This window comes from Lissotriton vulgaris, unplaced genomic scaffold (assembly GCF_964263255.1).
Source record: "Lissotriton vulgaris unplaced genomic scaffold, aLisVul1.2 SCAFFOLD_882, whole genome shotgun sequence".
NCBI classification, from domain to species: domain Eukaryota; kingdom Metazoa; phylum Chordata; class Amphibia; order Caudata; family Salamandridae; genus Lissotriton; species Lissotriton vulgaris.
In genome coordinates, this window is record NW_028254400.1 from 26,623 (window position 1) to 50,721 (window position 24,099).

Here is a 24,099-nt window from a genome sequence, read left to right on the forward strand (position 1 = left end):
AAGGCAGTGGGCTGAATGAATGGAGGTAACAAGGAGGGTGAGAATCATTCCATGCACTTATTTGCGCCAAAACCCCCACCACCCCTTTGGCTCCAACCTCTGTTTCCACCCTTCTTTTCCCGTTACTCGCCTGGGGCTACAGTCCCTGGTGACCGTAGCAGTCGGTATCTCGGCGTCCTGTGCCTTCAGGGAACTGCCGGATACTATCGCGGTGTACTTTGGGGTTCTGGTCGTCTCCTCTCACCTCTGGGGACCCTCCGACGTCTCCTCCCTCGTTATCCTCTCTTCAGCTCTTTCTCCCGCTGCTTCCCGCGCTTCTCCTGATGATCTTTCACTCCTCCACCTGAGATAACCGTCGTTCTCTCTCCCGTCTTCCTGAAACGCTAGACCGCTGAGTGTTGCATTGTCGGATGCCCAGCTGGGCGCCATCTTGGGGTTCTCGGCGCAGTCTATATTACATTGCCTCTCTTCTTGGGATGGACGGTCGGGCCATTCTGATACAGGGAACCTGGATAGGTAGTCCACATTTCCTTGTAATTTTCCAGACATGTGCAAAGTCTGAAATGAAAAAGGTTGTAAGGCCAGGAACCAGCGTAAAACCTTAGCATTGGTGTCCTTGTTAGTGGCTAACCATGTCAATGGGGCATGATCTGTTACCAAGAAGAAAGTGCGTCCTAACAAATAGTACTGCAATGATTCCATGGCCCACTTAATGGCAAGACATTCCTTCTCCATTGTGGCATATCGGGTTTCTCTTGGAAATAGTTTTCGACTTAAGAATAGCACTGGTTTAAGCAGACCTTGGGAATCCGGTTGTGATAAGGCTGCTCCTAACCCTCTGTCTGAGGCATCAGTTTGGAGAACAAACAATTTCCTATAATCAGGACAGGTTAATATTGGAGCTTGACATAATAAGGCTTTTAAAGTCTCAATACTCTTTTCTTGTGCTTGACCCCATTGAATCTTGGCCCTGGAGGGTTTGTTTCTTAACAGATCCGTAAGGGGGCTTGCTACCTCTGACAATTGGGGAATAAATCTCCTGTAATACCCCACTAATCCCAGAAAAGCCCTCACTTCTCTTCGAGTGGTAGGTGTAGGAATCTTTTGAATGGCTTCTAACTTGATTATTTGGGGTTTCAGGGTGCCCTCACTGATAGTGTATCCCAAATAATCAATTTGCTGTGTCCCCAGTGTGGTTTTCTTTGGATTCATAGTGAGTCCTAGTGTCAAATAAGTTCCTAAGGTGTTCCAAATGAGTTTCCCAGTCTGGGCTGTTGTGAGAAGCTGGCCTGATATATGATGTTTCCAATTCTGGAACCACCTTGTATCAGTCCAAACAATCCCTTATGGTGTCTGGTTGTAAGTCAACCTTGTTAGACAAGCTATCCTAGGGGTAGCATGGACTAAGCAGCCTAAAGGCTTAACTTAAGAGGTCGTGTTAAGCGAGCTGTTTTACCACATACAATCCTGTAATATCAAATGAAAGGACACCACACACAAGTATATATTATAAAAATATATGTGTTTATTTCTAAAATAATCCCCAGTACTCTTTATGAGCAAAGGGGCACAAGCGTTAAATCAAAAGCACAGTATAACAAACAAAGTTGCACAATTATGGATGAGGGCGGGTGGCCACTCAAACCATATATTAAGAAAGTGGTATAAGAGATACCAATCGAACAGTGGTTAAGCCTAGGGCCTAGGGAATCGCTGGGAGCAGTCGGGACTAGCAATGCTGAAGTCGGGAAAAGCCCGCGGGATTCGGGTGCAGCACGTAAAGTGCGGCTTGCACCAATGCAATGTCAATAGTGCGTAAAAGTTACACAAGTAAAGTTTAAGGACACTTCCGCTGAACCTAGAAGGACAAAACTTTAGACACAGACCCTAGAGGTGGGTACCAGTGTGGGAACACCGGCGTTGCAATGTTACCTCACCCAAAGGAAGAGGGTGCATAGGGTCGAAGTGGCGTCGGGTTTCGTCACGCAGGTTCTTGGTGCTTGGAGCTGAAGATGCTGCAGGCGATGGGAAGGAGAAGTGTCCGGTGGGATCCAAGGGTGGATCAGAGTCGTAAAGTACCTGAAAGCAGAGGGGACAGAGTCTGGGTCACTCAGCAGTGACCAGGACGAAACCAGGCAATGTCAGGTGCAATCAGGTGGTTGTCGAGCTTCTCTCTGCTGTCACGTGGGCTCTGGGGCATCTGTGACGTCCAGGACTGGGTCACAATCTGTCCCGTGTAGGCTCTTGCCGTCGGCGCAGTCGGCATCAAGATTGGAGCAAACAACACTTGGCAAGAGCAATCCACGCAGGATCGGATGATTGCTTCTCACTCGGACCAGGAGGGTCAGAGTGGGGGCTCCTTTTCACAGAATCTGGTGCTAGTCTGGAGAAATCAGAATCGCAAGTCGGTTTTAGGTTTTCGTCGGCACAGGGGCCACAAGCCAGCTGGCAAGTGACCAGGCCAACGCGTCGAGCCAACACAAGCAGAAGGGCCCCACGCAGCACTCGTCGATTGTGGAGGGGTGAGCTTCGGTGCAAGAGTAGCTCAGGGTTGGGGCTTCTCAGACCCCGGTGTACAGCTTCGAGGGTCACTCGTGGGCTGCACAGTCAGCGTCTTGTGGTCTTTTCAAGATGGCGTGCCCCACGCTTCCGGTCGCCGCCATGGGTCCCAGCTCTGCAGGGACTGTGGATCGAGCTGTAGGAAGGCAGGCAAGCTTGATCTCGTCAATCTCTGTCGCTCGAGTTCCAGAGGAAATTGCAACAAAGCAGGCGTTGAGGTGCTGGATGGTACCTGTTTGCACAGGGTGGTCACTCCTAGACCACAAGGGAGATTCTTCAGTCTTCTACGTTGAGTAGGATGTCGAAGGGTCCAGAGTTTCGTTTCTTATGTTTCGTCAGGCTAATATGAGCTGCATTGGCACTGCTCCCACTCTTATTCGAATCTGGTGAGCTGGATTGCCTGCTAGGTCCCCTCCTATGGGTGGGACCCAGGAAGGGGGTGGATACACCCCTTTCCTTTGATCCTGGCCACGCTGGGACTGGGGCTTGTGTGCCCCAGAACCGGTTTAGCCGGATTATGCAAGGGGCAGCCTTGTGCTCCCCAGGCAGTGTCTGGTTTCTTTCAAACCTCCCTGCTGCAATCCACTATCTCCTGTCTGGGGTGGTGTAACACCGCCCTGCGACAGGAAACCCTTTGTCCAGGCCTCCTCTGCTGAGTTTCGGTCAGCATCAGGAGGTCAGACCCGTGTCTGTGGCAGAGGCATCCATTTTGTTGATCTAAGGCTCTTTTAAAAATCAACCGTGTTTTAGCAAAGTAACTTGTCGTCTCCCTCTAGAGGGGTGGAATGCTACCCCTGTCGCCAGGACTGGCGAGGGGGTAGTATTCCAAATCATATGACACCTTACACAACATGTTTTGATAAAGCCAAACCAAAGTTAACATATAACCGCGAGGATTATAATGCACTTAAGAGTATATGGTTTGGCATTATCCCGGAACAGCTAAGGAATTGGTCCCGACAGCTGCCGACAGGCTCCGCTCATGCTAGAGCACCATCTCACATAAAACCAAGCACTCTGCCTCCAGGATTGTTAAGGCCTGCCATAGGAGTGACTGATAGGTATATATGTGTCCAGTTAGGTTTAGATATAGGCATACTATATCTAAGCAAGGAGTGATTACACCACCTTGCCCCAGCTGAGTGATCAGCCAGTTGTGTCAATTTTAGATAGCCAGCCAGGGGTGGCAAAAGATATGCTGCAGCCCCTGATAGGCCTTGGATACACCTATGCCCTGGGCACCTATAGTGCTCTGTACAGGAGCGGATAAGGTGACCCAAGCCAATCTAGTTATGCACCTAGGGTACATGGAATCCATTTTACAGAGAGAGCAGATAGCCTGGGGCCCTGATTAGCAGGGAACCAGGCCAACTAAGTCGAAAACCAGCTAAACACAAGGCAAAAAATCTGGGGTAACCATAGTCAGGTAGCCACCTTCCTACCCCCACCCCCAAACGAAAGGAGATAAGGCTATCCTTGGCCAGGTAAGCCTATATTGCCTGAGTGGCCATATAAGGAAGTACCTGCACTAGCATGGGTACCCCCTGTCTCTTGTTCCACTAAGCAGTCCCTCACCCTTGGGGTATTAGAGGGTCTCCACCATAGGGAATCACTACCTTGGGTGTGTTTATGCAAAGTTAAAGGCTGGTTTGGATATGGAGTATTGAAGTGAGGCTCCACTAATTTAGGGCTCAGCTTCCTCCAATTATCTTCCACCATGTGTGCCCTTCTCTCTTCAACTGAGTTTAACTGTGCTCTCAGGGTCAACCTCTGGCTACCTAAAGCTGGAGGCTGGGTCCCTCTGTTTGGCTTGCTGGAGGGACAGTTCAGGTTGGGGCCCTTTGGGTCCCAGGTTTGGCTGTGCCCAACAGAATCCATCTGTGGGAGGTCCCTAACTACTTTTAAGGGGGTTCCCTCAGGAGTTTTTAAAGTTTTCTCCTCACTAGGGCTACTAGTTTTGGTGCCCCTAATCTATTGATGGGGGTGCTTTATTTGACAGGGGGCCCTCTGGGTCTCACTGTCCTTCTTGTCCCCTGCAGCCCTGGGCTGACTAAGGCAAGGTAGAGAGGGGCAGGTTACCTGCTCCATACTGGGTCCCACCTGAGACGGGTCCACTGCCATCAGGGGCTCTGTCAGGCCAGGCCTAACAACCTCTGGGGCAGTCCCTTCATCAGGGGTAAGATCAGTTCCCTGAGGAGGCTGATCCTGTCCATATGTCTGGTGAGGGGGAGATTTCTCTTCCTCCTCTATGCTCTCAGTTTGGGTGGAGGGATCCATCATATCAGGCTTCACAACACACATATCTGTTTGAGTTTGGGCTGTGGCCATCACAGCCCCACCAACCTTTTCAGGAGGAGACTCAGTTTGGGTTTCTGCTGTTATCATAACAGCTTTGCTATTCTGTTTTGGAAGAGCTTCTGTTAAAGATGGGGCTGAGTCTTGCACAGCCCCCTACCAACCTTTTCAGGAAGGACATCATGGATTGGGGCTATAGCCAGTACATCCCCACTAACCTTTCCATTGGAGTTTACCATTCTAGAATGGATTTCCTGTTCAACCTCAGCCCAGACTGAGATTTCTAAATCATTACCCAGTAGGCAGTCTCCAGGCAAGTTTGATGACACTGCCACTCTCTTTGGGCCAGTGACACCTCCCCAGCTGAGACTTACTACTGCCATGGGATGATTTGTTTGGATTCCATCAATGTTTGTTACCTGGTATGTGGCACCAGGTAAAAGTTGCTTAGAGGGAACTATACAGTCAGCCACCATGGTGATGCTAGCCCCTGTGTCTCTAAAGGCTTCAACTTTCAAACCATTGATGATGGGTTCTTGTCTATATTTGCTCAAGGTATTTGGGCAATCAGAGAAGTTGGCAAACCCCATGCCAGTCTCTTAAACAAGATTATTTATTGATGGGGACCTGGATAGGCCAGGGTCCACCTGGGCTCCAAAAGTAAACCCACCCAGATTCCTGGGTGTGCTCCCACTTCCTGGGGAATTACTGCTGACAGTAACAGGAGGTGTTGGAGCTGGCTTTGGAGGTATATTCTCTTTATTGCCATTCTTCGGACAACAGCTGTCTGTTTTGTAATGCCCAACCTGTTTACAGGCATGACAATAAGGCTTTTTCTCAGTTGATGAAGTGTCTTGAGACCCACCCCCCTTCTTGGAGTTTTGGGGCCCTGGGGAAGTCTTTTCTTTACTTTTATCCCCACCCTTATCTTGAGGCTTGGTAGACTCCTTCTTCTGGTTACTGTCCTGATTATTAGGCCTAATCCTGGTTCTGACCCATTTATCTGCCCTCTTTCCCAATTCTTGGGGAGAGGTCAAATCAGAGTCCACCAGGTGCTGTTGTAAGAGCTGGTTCTGACAATTACTTAGGATCTGCTCCCTCATAATCAAATTATACAATCCTGTGAAGTCATGTACTTTGCTGCCATGTAGCCAACCCTCCAGAGCCTTAGTTGCACAATCTACAAAATCAGTCCAGTCCTGAATCTGTGTCTTCTGGGTGTCTCTGAACAACAACCTGTACTGTTCAGTGGTTAAGCCAAACCCATCTATTAGAGCACTCTTCAGGACTTTGTAGTTTTTAGCATCCTCATGTCTGACAGTGAGGAGCTTATCTCTCCCTTTCTCTGAAAAGGAGTACCATAAGATTGCTGCCCATTGTTCCGCAGGAACCTGCTGTACCATGCAGGCTCTCTCAAGAGCAGTTATCCACTTGTGGATGTCATCCCCTTCTGTGTAGGGGGGCACAATCTTTGTCAGGTTTCTAGTATTATAGGGCCTGTCTTTCTCTCTAGGAATATTATTGCTGCCACCAGTGGCATCTAAGCCACACAACTTTTGTTCTCTTGTTAAAGCAAGTTTAGCTTGGGCCAGGGATAACTCTTCCCTCTCTATCTGGAGTTCTACAGCTCTCATCCTGGCCTTATGCTCTCTTCTCTGGTGGGTAGTCATTCCCCTTTGAGAGGTTCTTGAGACACTAGAAATGTGAGAATCCACTGAGGGAGATCTCACCCTTCTATTGCCTGGAACAGTTCTGCTTTGTACTCTGGGGGGATGCTGCCCCCTCCATTTCCAAGTAGGTCCAAGTTGGTTTGGCTAAGCCTCCCCACATGTACCTGGTTATCCCCTTGATCCTGATCCTCAGGCTCATCTACCTATGAACCCTCTTCCTCCTCTTCTGGAGTGATCTCATTCTCAGGGGTGTTCACTCCATCTCCTAAAGCTAAGGAAGCTGCCTTGGCTGTTTCTAAGTCATCCTGTTCCAGGATGGCTATCAGGGAAGGAATGGTAGGGGCTCTGCCCCTTTTTAGCCCCCTTGCAGTGCACAAGGCACCCAAGTCTTTGTGGCTAAGTTTGTCATAGCTGTAAGTTGCCTTGGTAAGGTCAACTGTCACAGGGGCAGAGCCTGAAGCTCTTCCTGTGTCGGACATGACTGCTAGTGAGGTGCAAGTGATGTGTTTACCTACTGTACCTTGCTAGTGAGTTGTAGTCAGGGTGTGCTAATCCCTTTAATCTACAACTACTAAGTTCAGTAGAACTTAATATGCTAAGCTTTTGATTTATATGTACCTAAGGTACTTGATGTGATCTTTCAATTTGATAAAAATATTGCAATGGTAAAACAACAGCAAGCTCAAATCCGCACCGCTGCGCACCAATGTGAGAAGTTAGCCTGATATATGATGTTTCCAATTCTGGAACCACCTTGTATCAGTCCAAACAATCCCTTATGGTGTCTGGTTGTAAGTCAACCTTGTTAGACAAGCTATCCTAGGGGTAGCATGGACTAAGCAGCCTAAAGGCTTAACTTAAGAGGTCGTGTTAAGCGAGCTGTTTTACCACATACAATCCTGTAATATCAAATGAAAGGACACCACACACAAGTATATATTATAAAAATATATGTGTTTATTTCTAAAATAATCCCCAGTACTCTTTATGAGCAAAGGGGCACAAGCGTTAAATCAAAAGCACAGTATAACATACAAAGTTGCACAATTATGGATGAGGGCGGGTGGCCACTCGAAACATATATTAAGAAAGTGGTATAAGAGATACCAATCGAACAGTGGTTAAGCCTAGGGCCTAGGGAATCGCTGGGAGCAGTCGGGACTAGCAATGCTGAAGTCGGGAAAAGCCCGCGGGATTCGGGTGCAGCACGTAAATTGCGGCTTGCACCAATGCAATGTCAATAGTGCGTAAAAGTTACACAAGTAAAGTTTAAGGACACTTCCGCTGAACCTAGAAGGACAAAACTTTAGACACAGACCCTAGAGGTGGGTACGAGTGTGGGAACACCGGCGTTGCAATGTTACCTCACCCACAGGAAGAGGGTGCATAGGGTCGAAGTGGCGTCGGGTTTCGTCACGCAGGTTCTTGGTGCTTGGAGCTGAAGATGCTGCAGGCGATGGGAAGGAGAAGTGTCCGGTGGGATCCAAGGGTGGATCAGAGTCGTAAAGTACCTGAAAGCAGAGGGGACAGAGTCTGGGTCACTCAGCAGTGACCAGGACGAAACCAGGCAATGTCAGCTGCAATCAGGTGGTTGTCGAGCTTCTCTCTGCTGTCACGTGGGCTCTGGGGCATCTGTGACGTCCAGGACTGGGTCACAATCTGTCCCGTGTAGGCTCTTGCCGTCGGCGCAGTCGGCATCAAGATTGGAGCAAACAACACTTGGCAAGAGCAATCCACGCAGGATCGGATGATTGCTTCTCACTCGGACCAGGAGGGTCAGAGTGGGGGCTCCTTTTCACAGAATCTGGTGCTAGTCTGGAGAAATCAGAATCGCAAGTCGGTTTTAGGTTTTCGTCGGCACAGGGGCCACAAGCCAGCTGGCAAGTGACCAGGCCAACGCGTCGAGCCAACACAAGCAGAAGGGCCCCACGCAGCACTCGTCGATTGTGGAGGGGTGAGCTTCGGTGCAAGAGTAGCTCAGGGTTGGGGCTTCTCAGACCCCGGTGTACAGCTTCGAGGGTCACTCGTGGGCTGCACAGTCAGCGTCTTGTGGTCTTTTCAAGATGGCGTGCCCCACGCTTCCGGTCGCCGCCATGGGTCCCAGCTCTGCAGGGACTGTGGATCGAGCTGTAGGAAGGCAGGCAAGCTTGATCTCGTCAATCTCTGTCGCTCGAGTTCCAGAGGAAATTGCAACAAAGCAGGCGTTGAGGTGCTGGATGGTACCTGTTTGTACAGGGTGGTCACTCCTAGACCACAAGGGAGATTCTTCAGTCTTCTACGTTGAGTAGGATGTCGAAGGGTCCAGAGTTTCGTTTCTTATGTTTCGTCAGGCTAATATGAGTTGCATTGGCACTGCTCCCACTCTTATTCGAATCTGGTGAGCTGGATTGCCTGCTAGGTCCCCTCCTATGGGTGGGACCCAGGAAGGGGGTGGATACACCCCTTTCCTTTGATCCTGGCCACGCTGGGACTGGGGCTTGTGTGCCCCAGAACCGGTTTAGCCGGATTATGCAAGGGGCAGCCTTGTGCTCCCCAGGCAGTGTCTGGTTTCTTTCAAACCTCCCTGCTGCAATCCACTATCTCCTGTCTGGGGTGGTGTAACACCGCCCTGCGACAGGAAACCCTTTGTCCAGGCCTCCTCTGCTGAGTTTCGGTCAGCATCAGGAGGTCAGACCCGTGTCTGTGGCAGAGGCATCCATTTTGTTGATCTAAGGCTCTTTTAAAAATCAACCGTGTTTTAGCAAAGTAACTTGTCGTCTCCCTCTAGAGGGGTGGAATGCTACCCCTGTCGCCAGGACTGGCGAGGGGGTAGTATTCCAAATCATATGACACCTTACACAACATGTTTTGATAAAGCCAAACCAAAGTTAACATATAACCGCGAGGATTATAATGCACTTAAGAGTATATGGTTTGGCATTATCCCGGAACAGCTAAGGAATTGGTCCCGACAGCTGCCGACAGGCTCCGCTCATGCTAGAGCACCATCTCACATAAAACCAAGCACTCTGCCTCCAGGATTGTTAAGGCCTGCCATAGGAGTGACTGATAGGTATATATGTGTCCAGTTAGGTTTAGATATAGGCATACTATATCTAAGCAAGGAGTGATTACACCACCTTGCCCCAGCTGAGTGATCAGCCAGTTGTGTCAATTTTAGATAGCCAGCCAGGGGTGGCAAAAGATATGCTGCAGCCCCTGATAGGCCTTGGATACACCTATGCCCTGGGCACCTATAGTGCTCTGTACAGGAGCGGATAAGGTGACCCAAGCCAATCTAGTTATGCACCTAGGGTACATGGAATCCATTTTACAGAGAGAGCAGATAGCCTGGGGCCCTGATTAGCAGGGAACCAGGCCAACTAAGTCGAAAACCAGCTAAACACAAGGCAAAAAATCTGGGGTAACCATAGTCAGGTAGCCACCTTCCTACCCCCACCCCCAAACGAAAGGAGATAAGGCTATCCTTGGCCAGGTAAGCCTATATTGCCTGAGTGGCCATATAAGGAAGTACCTGCACTAGCATGGGTACCCCCTGTCTCTTGTTCCACTAAGCAGTCCCTCACCCTTGGGGTATTAGAGGGTCTCCACCATAGGGAATCACTACCTTGGGTGTGTTTATGCAAAGTTAAAGGCTGGTTTGGATATGGAGTATTGAAGTGAGGCTCCACTAATTTAGGGCTCAGCTTCCTCCAATTATCTTCCACCATGTGTGCCCTTCTCTCTTCAACTGAGTTTAACTGTGCTCTCAGGGTCAACCTCTGGCTACCTAAAGCTGGAGGCTGGGTCCCTCTGTTTGGCTTGCTGGAGGGACAGTTCAGGTTGGGGCCCTTTGGGTCCCAGGTTTGGCTGTGCCCAACAGAATCCATCTGTGGGAGGTCCCTAACTACTTTTAAGGGGGTTCCCTCAGGAGTTTTTAAAGTTTTCTCCTCACTAGGGCTACTAGTTTTGGTGCCCCTAATCTATTGATGGGGGTGCTTTATTTGACAGGGGGCCCTCTGGGTCTCACTGTCCTTCTTGTCCCCTGCAGCCCTGGGCTGACTAAGGCAAGGTAGAGAGGGGCAGGTTACCTGCTCCATACTGGGTCCCACCTGAGACGGGTCCACTGCCATCAGGGGCTCTGTCAGGCCAGGCCTAACAACCTCTGGGGCAGTCCCTTCATCAGGGGTAAGATCAGTTCCCTGAGGAGGCTGATCCTGTCCATATGTCTGGTGAGGGGGAGATTTCTCTTCCTCCTCTATGCTCTCAGTTTGGGTGGAGGGATCCATCATATCAGGCTTCACAACACACATATCTGTTTGAGTTTGGGCTGTGGCCATCACAGCCCCACCAACCTTTTCAGGAGGAGACTCAGTTTGGGTTTCTGCTGTTATCATAACAGCTTTGCTATTCTGTTTTGGAAGAGCTTCTGTTAAAGATGGGGCTGAGTCTTGCACAGCCCCCTACCAACCTTTTCAGGAAGGACATCATGGATTGGGGCTATAGCCAGTACATCCCCACTAACCTTTCCATTGGAGTTTACCATTCTAGAATGGATTTCCTGTTCAACCTCAGCCCAGACTGAGATTTCTAAATCATTACCCAGTAGGCAGTCTCCAGGCAAGTTTGATGACACTGCCACTCTCTTTGGGCCAGTGACACCTCCCCAGCTGAGACTTACTACTGCCATGGGATGATTTGTTTGGATTCCATCAATGTTTGTTACCTGGTATGTGGCACCAGGTAAAAGTTGCTTAGAGGGAACTATACAGTCAGCCACCATGGTGATGCTAGCCCCTGTGTCTCTAAAGGCTTCAACTTTCAAACCATTGATGATGGGTTCTTGTCTATATTTGCTCAAGGTATTTGGGCAATCAGAGAAGTTGGCAAACCCCATGCCAGTCTCTTAAACAAGATTATTTATTGATGGGGACCTGGATAGGCCAGGGTCCACCTGGGCTCCAAAAGTAAACCCACCCAGATTCCTGGGTGTGCTCCCACTTCCTGGGGAATTACTGCTGACAGTAACAGGAGGTGTTGGAGCTGGCTTTGGAGGTATATTCTCTTTATTGCCATTCTTGGGACAACAGCTGTCTGTTTTGTAATGCCCAACCTGTTTACAGGCATGACAATAAGGCTTTTTCTCAGTTGATGAAGTGTCTTGGGACCCACCCCCCTTCTTGGAGTTTTGGGGCCCTGGGGAAGTCTTTTCTTTACTTTTATCCCCACCCTTATCTTGAGGCTTGGTAGACTCCTTCTTCTGGTTACTGTCCTGATTATTAGGCCTAATCCTGGTTCTGACCCATTTATCTGCCCTCTTTCCCAATTCTTGGGGAGAGGTCAAATCAGAGTCCACCAGGTGCTGTTGTAAGAGCTGGTTCTGACAATTACTTAGGATCTGCTCCCTCATAATCAAATTATACAATCCTGTAAAGTCATGTACTTTGCTGCCATGTAGCCAACCCTCCAGAGCCTTAGTTGCACAATCTACAAAATCAGTCCAGTCCTGAATCTGTGTCTTCTGGGTGTCTCTGAACAACAACCTGTACTGTTCAGTGGTTAAGCCAAACCCATCCATTAGAGCACTCTTCAGGACTTTGTAGTTTTTAGCATCCTCATGTCTGACAGTGAGGAGCTTATCTCTCCCTTTCTCTGAAAAGGAGTACCATAAGATTGCTGCCCATTGTTCCGCAGGAACCTGCTGTACCATGCAGGCTCTCTCAAGAGCAGTTATCCACTTGTGGATGTCATCCCCTTCTGTGTAGGGGGGCACAATCTTTGTCAGGTTTCTAGTATTATAGGGCCTGTCTTTCTCTCTAGGAATATTATTGCTGCCACCAGTGGCATCTAAGCCACACAACTTTTGTTCTCTTGTTAAAGCAAGTTTAGCTTGGGCCAGGGATAACTCTTCCCTCTCTATCTGGAGTTCTACAGCTCTCATCCTGGCCTTATGCTCTCTTCTCTGGTAGGTAGTCATTCCCCTTTGAGAGGTTCTTGAGACACTAGAAATGTGAGAATCCACTGAGGGAGATCTCACCCTTCTATTGCCTGGAACAGTTCTGCTTTGTACTCTGGGGGGATGCTGCCCCCTCCATTTCCAAGTAGGTCCAAGTTGGTTTGGCTAAGCCTCCCCACATGTACCTGGTTATCCCCTTGATCCTGATCCTCAGGCTCATCTACCTATGAACCCTCTTCCTCCTCTTCTGGAGTGATCTCATTCTCAGGGGTGTTCACTCCATCTCCTAAAGCTAAGGAAGCTGCCTTGGCTGTTTCTAAGTCATCCTGTTCCAGGATGGCTATCAGGGAAGGAATGGTAGGGGCTCTGCCCCTTTTTAGCCCCCTTGCAGTGCACAAGGCACCCAAGTCTTTGTGGCTAAGTTTGTCATAGCTGTAAGTTGCCTTGGTAAGGTCAACTGTCACAGGGGCAGAGCCTGAAGCTCTTCCTGTGTCGGACATGACTGCTAGTGAGGTGCAAGTGATGTGTTTACCTACTGTACCTTGCTAGTGAGTTGTAGTCAGGGTGTGCTAATCCCTTTAATCTACAACTACTAAGTTCAGTAGAACTTAATATGCTAAGCTTTTGATTTATATGTACCTAAGGTACTTGATGTGATCTTTCAATTTGATAAAAAGATTGCAATGGTAAAACAACAGCAAGCTCAAATCCGCACCGCTGCGCACCAATGTGAGAAGTTAGCCTGATATATGATGTTTCCAATTCTGGAACCACCTTGTATCAGTCCAAACAATCCCTTATGGTGTCTGGTTGTAAGTCAACCTTGTTAGACAAGCTATCCTAGGGGTAGCATGGACTAAGCAGCCTAAAGGCTTAACTTGAGAGGTTGTGTTAAGCAAGCTGTTTTACCACATACAATCCTGTAATATCAATAAAAGGACACCACACAAGAATATATTATAAAAATATATGTGTTTATTTCTAAAATAATCCCCAGTACTCTTTATGAGCAAAGGGGCACAAGCGTTAAATCAAAAGCACAGTATAACATACAAAGTTGCACAATTATGGATGAGGGCGGGTGGCCACTCAAACCATATATTAAGAAAGTGGTATAAGAGATACCAATCGAACAGTGGTTAGGCCTAGGGCCTAGGGAATCGCTGGGAGCAGTCGGGCCTAGCAATGCTGAAGTCGGGAAAAGCCCGCGGGATTCGGGTGCAGCACGTAAAGTGCGGCTTGCACCAATGCAATGTCAATGGTACGTAAAAGTTACACAAGTAGAGTTTAAGGAACCTTCCCCTGAACCTAGAAGGACAAAACTTTAGACACAGACCGTAGAGGTGTGTACCAGTGTGGGAATACTGGCGTTGCAATGTTACCTCACCCACAGGAAGCGGGTGCATAGGGTCGAAGTGGCGTCAGGTTTCGTCACGCAGGTTCTTGGTGCTTGGAGCTGAAGATGCAGCAGGCGATGGGAAGGAGAAGTGTCCGGTGGGATCCAAGGGTGGATCAGAGTCGTAAAGTACCTGAAAGCAGAGGGGACAGAGTCTGGGTTACTCAGCAGTGACCAGGGTGGAACCAGGACGGAACCAGGCAATGTCGGGCGCAATCAGGTGGTTGTTGAGGAGCTTCTCTCCGCTGTCACGTGGGCTCTGGGGCATCTGTGACGTCTAGGAGCAGGTCACGAGCTGTCTCATGCAGGCTCTCGCCGTCAGCGCAGTCGGCTTCAAGATTGGAGCAAACAACACTTGGCAAGAGCAATTCACGCAGGACCGGAAGATTGCTTCTCACTGGGACCAGGAGGGTCAGAGCGGGTGCTCCTTTTCACAGGAGCTGGTGCAAGTCTTGAGCAACCAGAATCGCAAGTCGGTTTTAGGTTTTCGTTGGCACAGGGGCCACAAGCCAGCTGGCAAGTGACCCGGCCAATGCATCGAGCCAACACAAGCAGAAGGGCCCCACGCAGCACTCGTCGAGTGTGGAGGGGTGAGCTTCGGTGCAAGAGTAGCTCAGGGTTGGGGCTTCTCAGACCCTGGTGTACAGCTTCGAGGGTCACTTGTGGGCTGCACGGCCAGCGTCTCATGGTCTTTTCTAGATGGCATGCCCCACGCTTCCGGTCGCCTCCACGGGTCTCAGCTCTGCAGGGACTGTGGATCGGGCTGTACGAAGGCAGGCAAGCTTGATCTCGTCGATCTCTGTCGCTCGAGTTCCGGCGGGAACTGCAACAAAGCAGGCGTTGAGGTGCTGGATGGTACCTGTTTGCACAGGGTGGTCACTCCTGGACCAAAAGGGAGATTCTTCAGTCTTCTACGTTGAGTAGGAAGTCGAAGGGTCCAGAGTTTCGTTTCTTATGTTTCGTCAGGATAATCTGAGTTGCATTGGCACTACTCCCACGAAGATACGAAGGCTGTATAGTGTTTATTGTAGGTTACTAGACCTCGTTAATTCACTCCCAGACACTTCCTGACTTTGTTACTCTAGTGCAGTGGTCTTCAAACTGTGGGGCGCGCCCCCCTGGAGGGGGGGGGGGGGGCGTTGAGACATCTCAAGGGGGGCGCCAGTCGACCATTTGCAACCATCAGTGCTGCATGGTCCTTCACAGACGGCTTCCACTAGCTGAATCTGGTTAAAGTAATATCCATTGTAGGATAACTGGGCGTGATTTACAGATGGGGTCGTGTAAAATGGGCAGGTTCTACTCGGATGGGGTAAATCTGCCTTCAGTGGGACTTTTGCTGGCTGAATTACCGACAGCAGACCCGTACTACGGTCATTTAAGTTACTGAAACATAAACAAATAGTTGCTGATATAAACTACGTGCATTTGTCAAACACTGTTACAACGTGAGAAACACTGCCACGTTTACTGTACAACGGCTTTCATCGACATTAGGACTCCTGCATCACCCCATTGAAGCAGAGGAGAAACGGTGTGCTTGTAGCAAGTGTAAGGCCACTCTCTCTTTAGTGCAGATCTTCTTTCTACGCAATGTTTGAACACAATTGTATTTTGTATTTTTGTGGCCGTTTTCTATTGGGTTAATGGAGGGGCTCTGGGAGGGATAGAGGTGGGCAGACCAACCAATTAACAAGGAAGTCTGTCTTGGCCTTAAAATCCTGTACATAATTAAGTCAAGCCTTGAAAACATTATCATTGACATAAATAAAATAATTTAATCTGGAATCATTTCACCTTGGTGCACACGTTTATATCACCGCCTTGAGAGGCGTTTGTGCTCCCACCGTGACGACAATGCCACTAGTTATCTAGGAAGCAAGCCACTTTTCATGTATATATCGTATATGGCCTATTTTCTTTTCATGAATGAAGCAACATTATAGTGTATTGAATCTAACACAAGATGTGATTGCACGGCACACATCCTGAATTCATGCATTTGTGTATACTATCTGTGAGAAGTTGGCCTGATATATGATGTTTCCAATTCTGCAATACCTTATGCTGTCTGGTTGTAAGTCAACCTTATTAGACATGCTATCCTAGTGGTAGCATAGACTAAGCAGCCTTTTATATTATAAAAATATATGTGTTTATTTCTAAATTAATCCCCAGTACTCTTTATGAGCAAAGGGGCACAAGCGTTAAATCAAAAGCACAGTATAACATATGAAAGTTGCACAATTATGGATGAGGGCGGGTGGCCACTCAAACCATATATTAAGAAAGTGGTATAAGAGATACCAATCGAACAGTGGTTAGGCCTAGGGCCTAGGGAATCGCTGGGAGCAGTCGGGACAAGCAATGCTGAAGTCGGGAAAAGCCCGCGGGATTCGGGTTTAGCGCTTAAAGCACACGCATGCACCAATGCAAAGTCAATGGTGCGTAAAAGTTACACAAATAGAGTTTAAGGATACTTCCGCTGAACCTAGAAGGACAAAACTTTAGACACAGGCCCTAGAGGTGTTTACCAGTGTGGGAACACCGGCATTGCTGAGTTACCTCACCCACAGGAAGCGGGTGCATAGGGTCGAAGTGGCGTCGGGTTTCGTCACGCAGGTTGATGGTGCTTGAAGCTGAAGATGCTGCAGGCGATGTGAAGGAGAAGTGTCCGGTGTGATCCAAGGGTGGATCAGAGTCGTAAAGTACCTGAAAGCAGAGGGGACAGAGTCTGGGTCACTCAGCAGTGACCAGGGTGGAACCAGGACGGAACCAGGCAATGTCGGGCGCAATCAGGTGGTTGTTGAGGAGCTTCTCTCCGCTGCCACGTGAGCTCTGGGACATCTGCGATGACCAGGTGCGGGTCACAAGCTGTCCCATGCAGGTTCTCACCGTCGGCGCTGTCGTCTTCAAGATCAGAGCAAACAACACTTGGCAAGAGCAATCCATGCAGGATTGGAAGATTGCTTCTCACTCAGACCAGGAGGGTCAGAGTGGGTGCTCCTTTTCAGAGGAGCAGGTGCAAGTCTGAAGCAACCAGAATCACAAGTCGAATTTAGGTTTTCGTTGGCACAGGGGCCACAAGCCAGCTGGGAAGTGACCGGGCCAATGCATTGAGCAAAAGAAAGCAGAAGGACCCCACGCAGCACTCGTCGAGTGTAGAGGGGTGCGCTTTGGTGCAAAAATGGCTCAGGGTTGGGGCTTCTCAAATCCCGGTGTACAGCTTCGAGGGTCACTCGTGGGTTGCACAGTCAGCGTCTCAAGGTCTTTTCAAGATGGCGTGCCCCACGCTTCCGGTCTCCTCCACGGGTCTCAGCTCTGCAGGGACTGTGGATTGGGCTATAAGAAGGCAGGCACGCTTAATCTCGTTGATCTCTGTCGCTCGAGTTCCGGCGGGAACTGCAACAAAGCAGACGTCGAGGTGCTGGATGGTGCCTGTTTGCACAGGGTGGTCACTCCTTGACCACAAGGGAGATTCTTCAGTCTTCTACGTTGAGTAGGATGTCGAAGGGTCCAGAGTTTCATTTCAAATGTTTCATCAGGATAATCTGAGTGCGTTGGCACTGCTCCCATTCTTATACGAATCTGGTGGGCTGGGTTACCTGCTAGGTCCCCTCCTATGGGTGGGACCCAGGAAGGGGGTGGATACACCCTTTTCCTTTGATCCAGGCCGCGCTGGGACTGGGGCTGGTGTGCCCCAGCACCGGTTTGGCCGGATTATGCAAGGGGCAGCCTTGTGCTCCCCCGGCAGTGTCTGGTTTCTTTCAAACCTCCCTGCTATAATCCACAATCTCCTGTCTGGGGTGGTGTAACACCGCCCTGCGACAGGAAACCCTTTGTCCAGGCCTCCTCTGCTGAGTTTCGGTCAGCAGCAGGAGGTCAGACCCGTGTCTGTGGCAGAGGCATCCATTTTGTGGATCTAAGGCTCTTTTAAAAATCAACCGCGTTTTAGCAAAGTATCATGTCGTCTCCCTCTAGAGGGGTGGAATGCTACCCCCGTCGCCAGGACTGGCGAGGGGGTAGTATTCCAAATCGTATGACACCTTACACGTGTTTTGATAAAGCCAAACCAAAGTTAATATATAACGCGTGGATTATAATGCACTTAAGAGTATATGGTTTGGCATTATCCCGGAACAGCTAAGGGAATTGGTCCCGACAGCTGCAGACAGGCTCAGCTCATGCTAGAGCACCATCTCACATAAAACCAAGCACTCTGCCTCCAGGATTGTTAAGGCCTGCCATAGGAGTGACTAATAGGTTTATATGTGTCCAGTTAGGTTTAGATATAGGCATACTATATCTAAGCAAGGGGTAATTACACCACCTTGCCCCAGCTGAGTGATCAGCCAGTTGTGTCAATTTTAGATAGCCAGCCAGGGGTGGCAAAAGATATGCTGCAGCCCCTGATAGGCCTTGGATGCACCTATGCCCTGGGCACCTATAGTGCTCTGTACAGGGGCTGATAAGGTGACCCAAGCCAATCTAGTTATGCACCTAGGGTACATGGAATCCATTTTACAGAGAGAGCAGATAGCCTGGGGCCCTGATTAGCAGGGAACCAGGCCAACTAGGTCGAAAACCTGCTAAACACAAGGCAAAAAATCTGGGGTAACCATAGTCTGGTAGCCACCTTCCTACAGCGCCGTACTGTGCGCTGAGGACCTGTGCGCGCCGTACTGCAGGCTTCCCCGAGGCTGGTACGCCTTGCTGTGCGCTGAGGACCTGTGCGCGCCATACTGCAGGCTTCCCCGAGGCTGGTACGCCTCGCTGTGCGCCTGGAACTTGTGTGCTTGTTCCGCCGATCATCAGAGGCTGGTATGCCTCGTACTCCTGGGCCCCCATTGACTGCTCCATACGCGAGGTTTAGTGGGGCACTTCCGTACAAGCCGAACGAGGCATAGAAGAGCGCTACGAAGCGCACAGAGGCGCTTGGGAGCGCCGTACCTTCAAGGAACGGGGCAGAAGGCCTCAAATATTGTATAGCAAAGACTGTGGCACCATCCTTTAGTTAAAAGAGTAACTGAACTGCCACAATAAGACTATTGTAAGTAAACAAGATTAGAAGGAAGCAGCTTACAATCAAGAAGAAACATTTGAATTGCAACAAAGAGAACACTTGCCTATTTGCAACCTTGTGGCTTAGCAAAACGTTATCAATGGTCTTGTGATAAATACTTGCATGCGTAGATATATTTTTACATAAAGAAGACGTATATTTACAGCCTGTTGTCCATTTGTGGGGGGATTGGTAAATTTACTGTGTGTGTGATTACAAATGCTTAACTCAGCAACGCCTGGAGAATAGCCTTGGCTGCTCACTCCACGCACCTAGAGGGTGAGCAAGGGTAATTCTAAGGGGTCATCCTTCGCCCTGACTTAGAGGAGAGGGTCCCTGCTTGTCACAAGTGCATACTTGCGCCAACCAGAGACCCCCAATTCTAACATTGGACGCAGCAGTGAGGATTTGCGAATTTGCATTTGTAGTTTACATACAATGAATTGCTGATCACCACATAGTGAGAGCAGACCTATAACGCAGCCACAGATTTCCATTTTTATAATTTTGCTGGGAGATCTCCATGTGTTTTTGAAGACGTCATGCCTGGTTCAGTGATGATGGAAAAGGCAGCAACCAGATGTCTGTCGCCAGAGGAGATGGCAGACAGGGCAGCAACCAGGGCACATGAAATGGAGATGGCAAAGTTAGCTGGACAAATGGAAATGGAAAAGCAAAAGCAGAGGTTAGCCATGGAGGCGCAAAAACGCCAAAGAGATCACTACTTGAGGATGAGAGAACTTGATTTGGAGCTTGAAGCCAGGAGGGCTTCAGCCCAACATCCAGAGATGTGTGTAGCTCACAGATTGAGCTTTGCTGAGTTGGAGGTGGAGTCCAGCTCAGCTGGTGGCAGCAACATTCAGGTATCTAGTGCTGACAGCATAGTGCGCGCACCTAGAGATATGGCACCTGACACCAGGAGGTTCAAGGGCATTAGGTAGCTCCAGTAGTGCGCAGCGTCCCTGAAGGGAATAGGGCAGCTGGCTTAGGAGTTCCTGGTCCTAGTGGTGGGAGGGATTCCCCCATGGTTGAGGTCCTGGTGGGTGAGTGTAAAGACCACCCAGAAGAGTGTGGGTTGTGTGACAGAGACAGTCCGCTACTGTCTGGCCAGTCTCAGAAGAATGGTGTGGAGTATGTGTGTGAGGCACTGGATGGAGAGGTGAAGGATAGTTTGGTTACCCCTGCTAGGGGGCTGTGTAATCCAATTCTGGGAGAGCATACTTTAAGTCCCAGTTTTCCAGAGCTATGCCAACACCTGTTTGAGAGTGAGTTCTCTGACCCCAGGGAGCTCACATTGGAGGCAGACCTTGTGGTGGATTCCAGAGGGTCTGGAGAGGCATTGGGGTGTGATCCTGTGGGGAGTGGCTCAGGTATCTTCCAGCCCAGAGGGGTGGGAGTGGTGCAGAGTAGTCCAGCTAGGTCCTGTAGTAGTGAGAGGGGTTTAGGGTCTCACGTCCTGTCTTTAAGGGGAAGGAATGAGAATGGGTTTCGTCCCGGTAGTGCCCAACCTCAGTCTCAGAGCCTGGATGGTTCTTTAAGGGAACACCAGGTGGGGAGCCTAGGCTGTCCGGATGAGTGACCCTCTGAGGGGGATCCCCCAGTGGCTAGAGAATGTGGAGGCTCTGTAAACAGAGCTCCAGTAGTTCTGGTGTCTGGCAGTCCCCCTCCAGTTGGGAGGGTGCAGAAGTCCAGAAGGAGGGGCGAGAGGGGGAAAGAACCAGTGGGTCAGGGGTGGACAAATGCTGCATCAAGGCGATGGTTGTGACATACGGCACACCACCACACAAAATAAGATCATTTAGAGGAATGTTTCCAGTTCTTTGATGTCTGCTGAAAAACTACGGCTATTAATAAGTCAATAGGTAGCAATTGGGATCGGCCTCCCTCCCAGTCCAGTGTTAGACTGCCTGGGAAAACATTTGTGAAGTAGAGGGGGATTGTGGTGTGAAAATTAGTGTTAATTTGATGCCTACAAAATATAAAAACATGTGGACAGATGATGAAGATCAGCGTTAACCTGGGAGCATGTCCAGAATGTATTAAGATTTGTGTTGTGAATTTTATTTAGGTATGCAGGTGTCAAAAATAATCGATTATAAAGAAAAAAAAGTGTTTGTGTTGTGCGGGCTGCTCTAGATGATTTCCTGATTTTCGTCCAAATTCTGTTCCAAAAGGAAATAGGTCAATTCACTCCCAAATCAGATTCCCACAACAGTTCTACTTTAGTTTTATCTGGAGCTCAGGGGAACCATTAAATGGGAATAAATGGTGGACGCTTTGGGGGTTATGCAGAGAAGATTATGCCAAGGGAAGGGGGGGTTGGTGAAGAGGAAGATTTGAGTTTAGCATAAGTATAAAGAATTACATTCTGCAAGATCAAAAATGTAGGATTAAAGGAAGAAGGTAGATGATATAGGGACTGTAATTGCGTACATTGAAAAGGGGAGCCCTGATCAAAAAGTTGATGAACCCAGAGCAGACCCCTGTGTCTCCAGCTCTTCCAGTATATAGGTGTTTTGTTAAGAAGGATTTGTTTGTTGTGCCAGATTGTAGAATTGAGAAAAGTATGTAAATTATGTGCAATAGATAGTAATTTACAGGGTTGCTTAATCATGGGAGCAGAGAGCGTTTGTGGGTGAAGGAGCGATATTCCTGAAGTGAGAAGGGAACTAAAAATGAGGTCTCCAGATCGACCCAGGGAGGTTTATCCTCGGTCTGATTGGTAATCCAATTTGTTAGTTGGCGTAACTTGTGATAATTGGCGCAATGGGGGAAATTGACACCGCCCTCAGATTTTGGTTTTACTAATTTCTGTAACGCCATTCTTGATTTTTTATTATTTCATAGGAAGGAGATCAGAATTCAATTGACCTCTGAAAGAATTTAGATGGAATAGGTAGTGGATGTTGGAGAGGATATACAAAGCTATTGGAGGTAGCATCATTTTGATTGTGTCAAGACGGCCCCACCAAGAGAGATGAAGGGGATGCCAGCCTGCGCTCAAACTTTTAAGTTCAGCAGACGCATTCTTGGGTTCTAATCGATGCTCCTGCTTTTGAGTTTATATCGTACGATTCAATGCAAAAAAAATCTGGGCCCAAAGTTTTGGTTCCTAAGAGCGCAGCTGGTTTTAAGGAAGCGTGGGGTGCCCGATACCAAGGCTGTATAGTGTTTATTGTAGGTTATTAGACCTCGTTAATTCACTCCCAGACACTTCCTGACTTTGTTACTCTAGTGCAGTGGTCTTCAAACTGTGGGGCGCGCCCCCCTGGAGGGGGGGGGGGCGTTGAGACATCTCAAGGGGGGCGCCAGTCGACCATTTGCAACCATCAGTGCTGCATGGTCCTTCACAGACGGCTTCCACTAGCTGAATCTGGTTAAAGTAATATCCATTGTAGGATAACTGGGCGTGATTTACAGATGGGGTCGTGTAAAATGGGCAGGTTCTACTCGGATGGGGTAAATCTGCCTTCAGTGGGACTTTTGCTGGCTGAATTACCGACAGCAGACCCGTACTACGGTCATTTAAGTTACTGAAACATAAACAAATAGTTGCTGATATAAACTACGTGCATTTGTCAAACACTGTTAAAACGTGAGAAACACTGCCCCGTTTACTGTACAAGGACTTTCATCGACATTAGGACTCCTGCATCACCCCATTGAAGCAGAGGAGAAACGGTGTGCTTGTAGCAAGTGTAAGGCCACTCTCTCTTTAGTGCGGATCTTCTTTCTACGCAATGTTTGAACACAATTGTATTTTGTATTTTTGTGGCCGTTTTCTATTGGGTTATTGGAGGGGCTCTGGGAGGGATAGAGGTGGGCAGACCAACCAATTAACAAGGAAGTCTGTCTTGGCCTTAAAATCCTGTACATAATTAAGTCAAGCCTTGAAAACATTATCATTGACATAAATAAAATAATTTAATCTGGAATCATTTCACCTTGGTGCACACGTTTATATCACCGCCTTGAGAGGCGTTTGTGCTCCCACCGTGACGACAATGCCACTAGTTATCTAGGAAGCAAGCCACTTTTCATGTATATATCGTATATGGCCTATTTTCTTTTCATGAATGAAGCAACATTATAGTGTATTGAATCTAACACAAGATGTGATTGCACGGCACACATCCTGAATTCATGCATTTGTGTATACTATCTGTGAGAAGTTGGCCTGATATATGATGTTTCCAATTCTGCAATACCTTATGCTGTCTGGTTGTAAGTCAACCTTATTAGACATGCTATCCTAGTGGTAGCATAGACTAAGCAGCCTTTTATATTATAAAAATATATGTGTTTATTTCTAAATTAATCCCCAGTACTCTTTATGAGCAAAGGGGCACAAGCGTTAAATCAAAAGCACAGTATAACATATGAAAGTTGCACAATTATGGATGAGGGCGGGTGGCCACTCAAACCATATATTAAGAAAGTGGTATAAGAGATACCAATCGAACAGTGGTTAGGCCTAGGGCCTAGGTAATCGCTGGGAGCAGTCGGGAAAAGCAATGCTGAAGTCGGGAAAAGCCCGCGGGATTCGGGGTTAGCGCTTAAAGCACACGCATGCACCAATGCAAAGTCAATGGTGCGTAAAAGTTACACAAATAGAGTTTAAGGATACTTCCGCTGAACCTAGAAGGACAAAACTTTAGACACAGGCCCTAGAGGTGTGTACCAGTGTGGGAACACCGGCGTTGCTGAGTTACCTCACCCACAGGAAGCGGGTGCATAGGGTCGAAGTGGCGTCGGGTTTCGTCACGCAGGTTGATGGTGCTTGAAGCTGAAGATGCTGCAGGCGATGTGAAGGAGAAGTGTCCGGTGTGATCCAAGGGTGGATCAGAGTCGTAAAGTACCTGAAAGCAGAGGGGACAGAGTCTGGGTCACTCAGCAGTGACCAGGGTGGAACCAGGACAGAACCAGGCAATGTCGGGCGCAATCAGGTGGTTGTTGAGGAGCTTCTCTCCGCTGCCACGTGAGCTCTGGGACATCTGCGATGACCAGGTGCGGGTCACAAGCTGTCCCATGCAGGTTCTCACCGTCGGCGCTGTCGTCTTCAAGATCAGAGCAAACAACACTTGGCAAGAGCAATCCACGCGGGATTGGACGATTGCTTCTCACTCAGACCAGGAGGGTCAGAGTGGGTGCTCCTTTTCAGAGGAGCAGGTGCAAGTCTGAA

At 48.8% G+C, this 24,099-nt stretch overlaps 1 protein-coding gene across 1 annotated transcript in view; it reads right to left on the minus strand.

Moving 5' to 3' along the window:
• Nucleotides 1-240: 240 nt before the first annotated feature.
• The window catches only part of LOC147659539 (uncharacterized), a 40,572-nt gene continuing 16,713 nt past the window's right edge, over nt 241-24,099 (minus strand). Inside the window, exon 2 of the mRNA XM_086951657.1 lies at nt 241-874. Within this exon, the coding sequence (XP_086807783.1) occupies nt 241-874 (634 nt within the window). The remainder of the gene's footprint in view (nt 875-24,099) is intronic.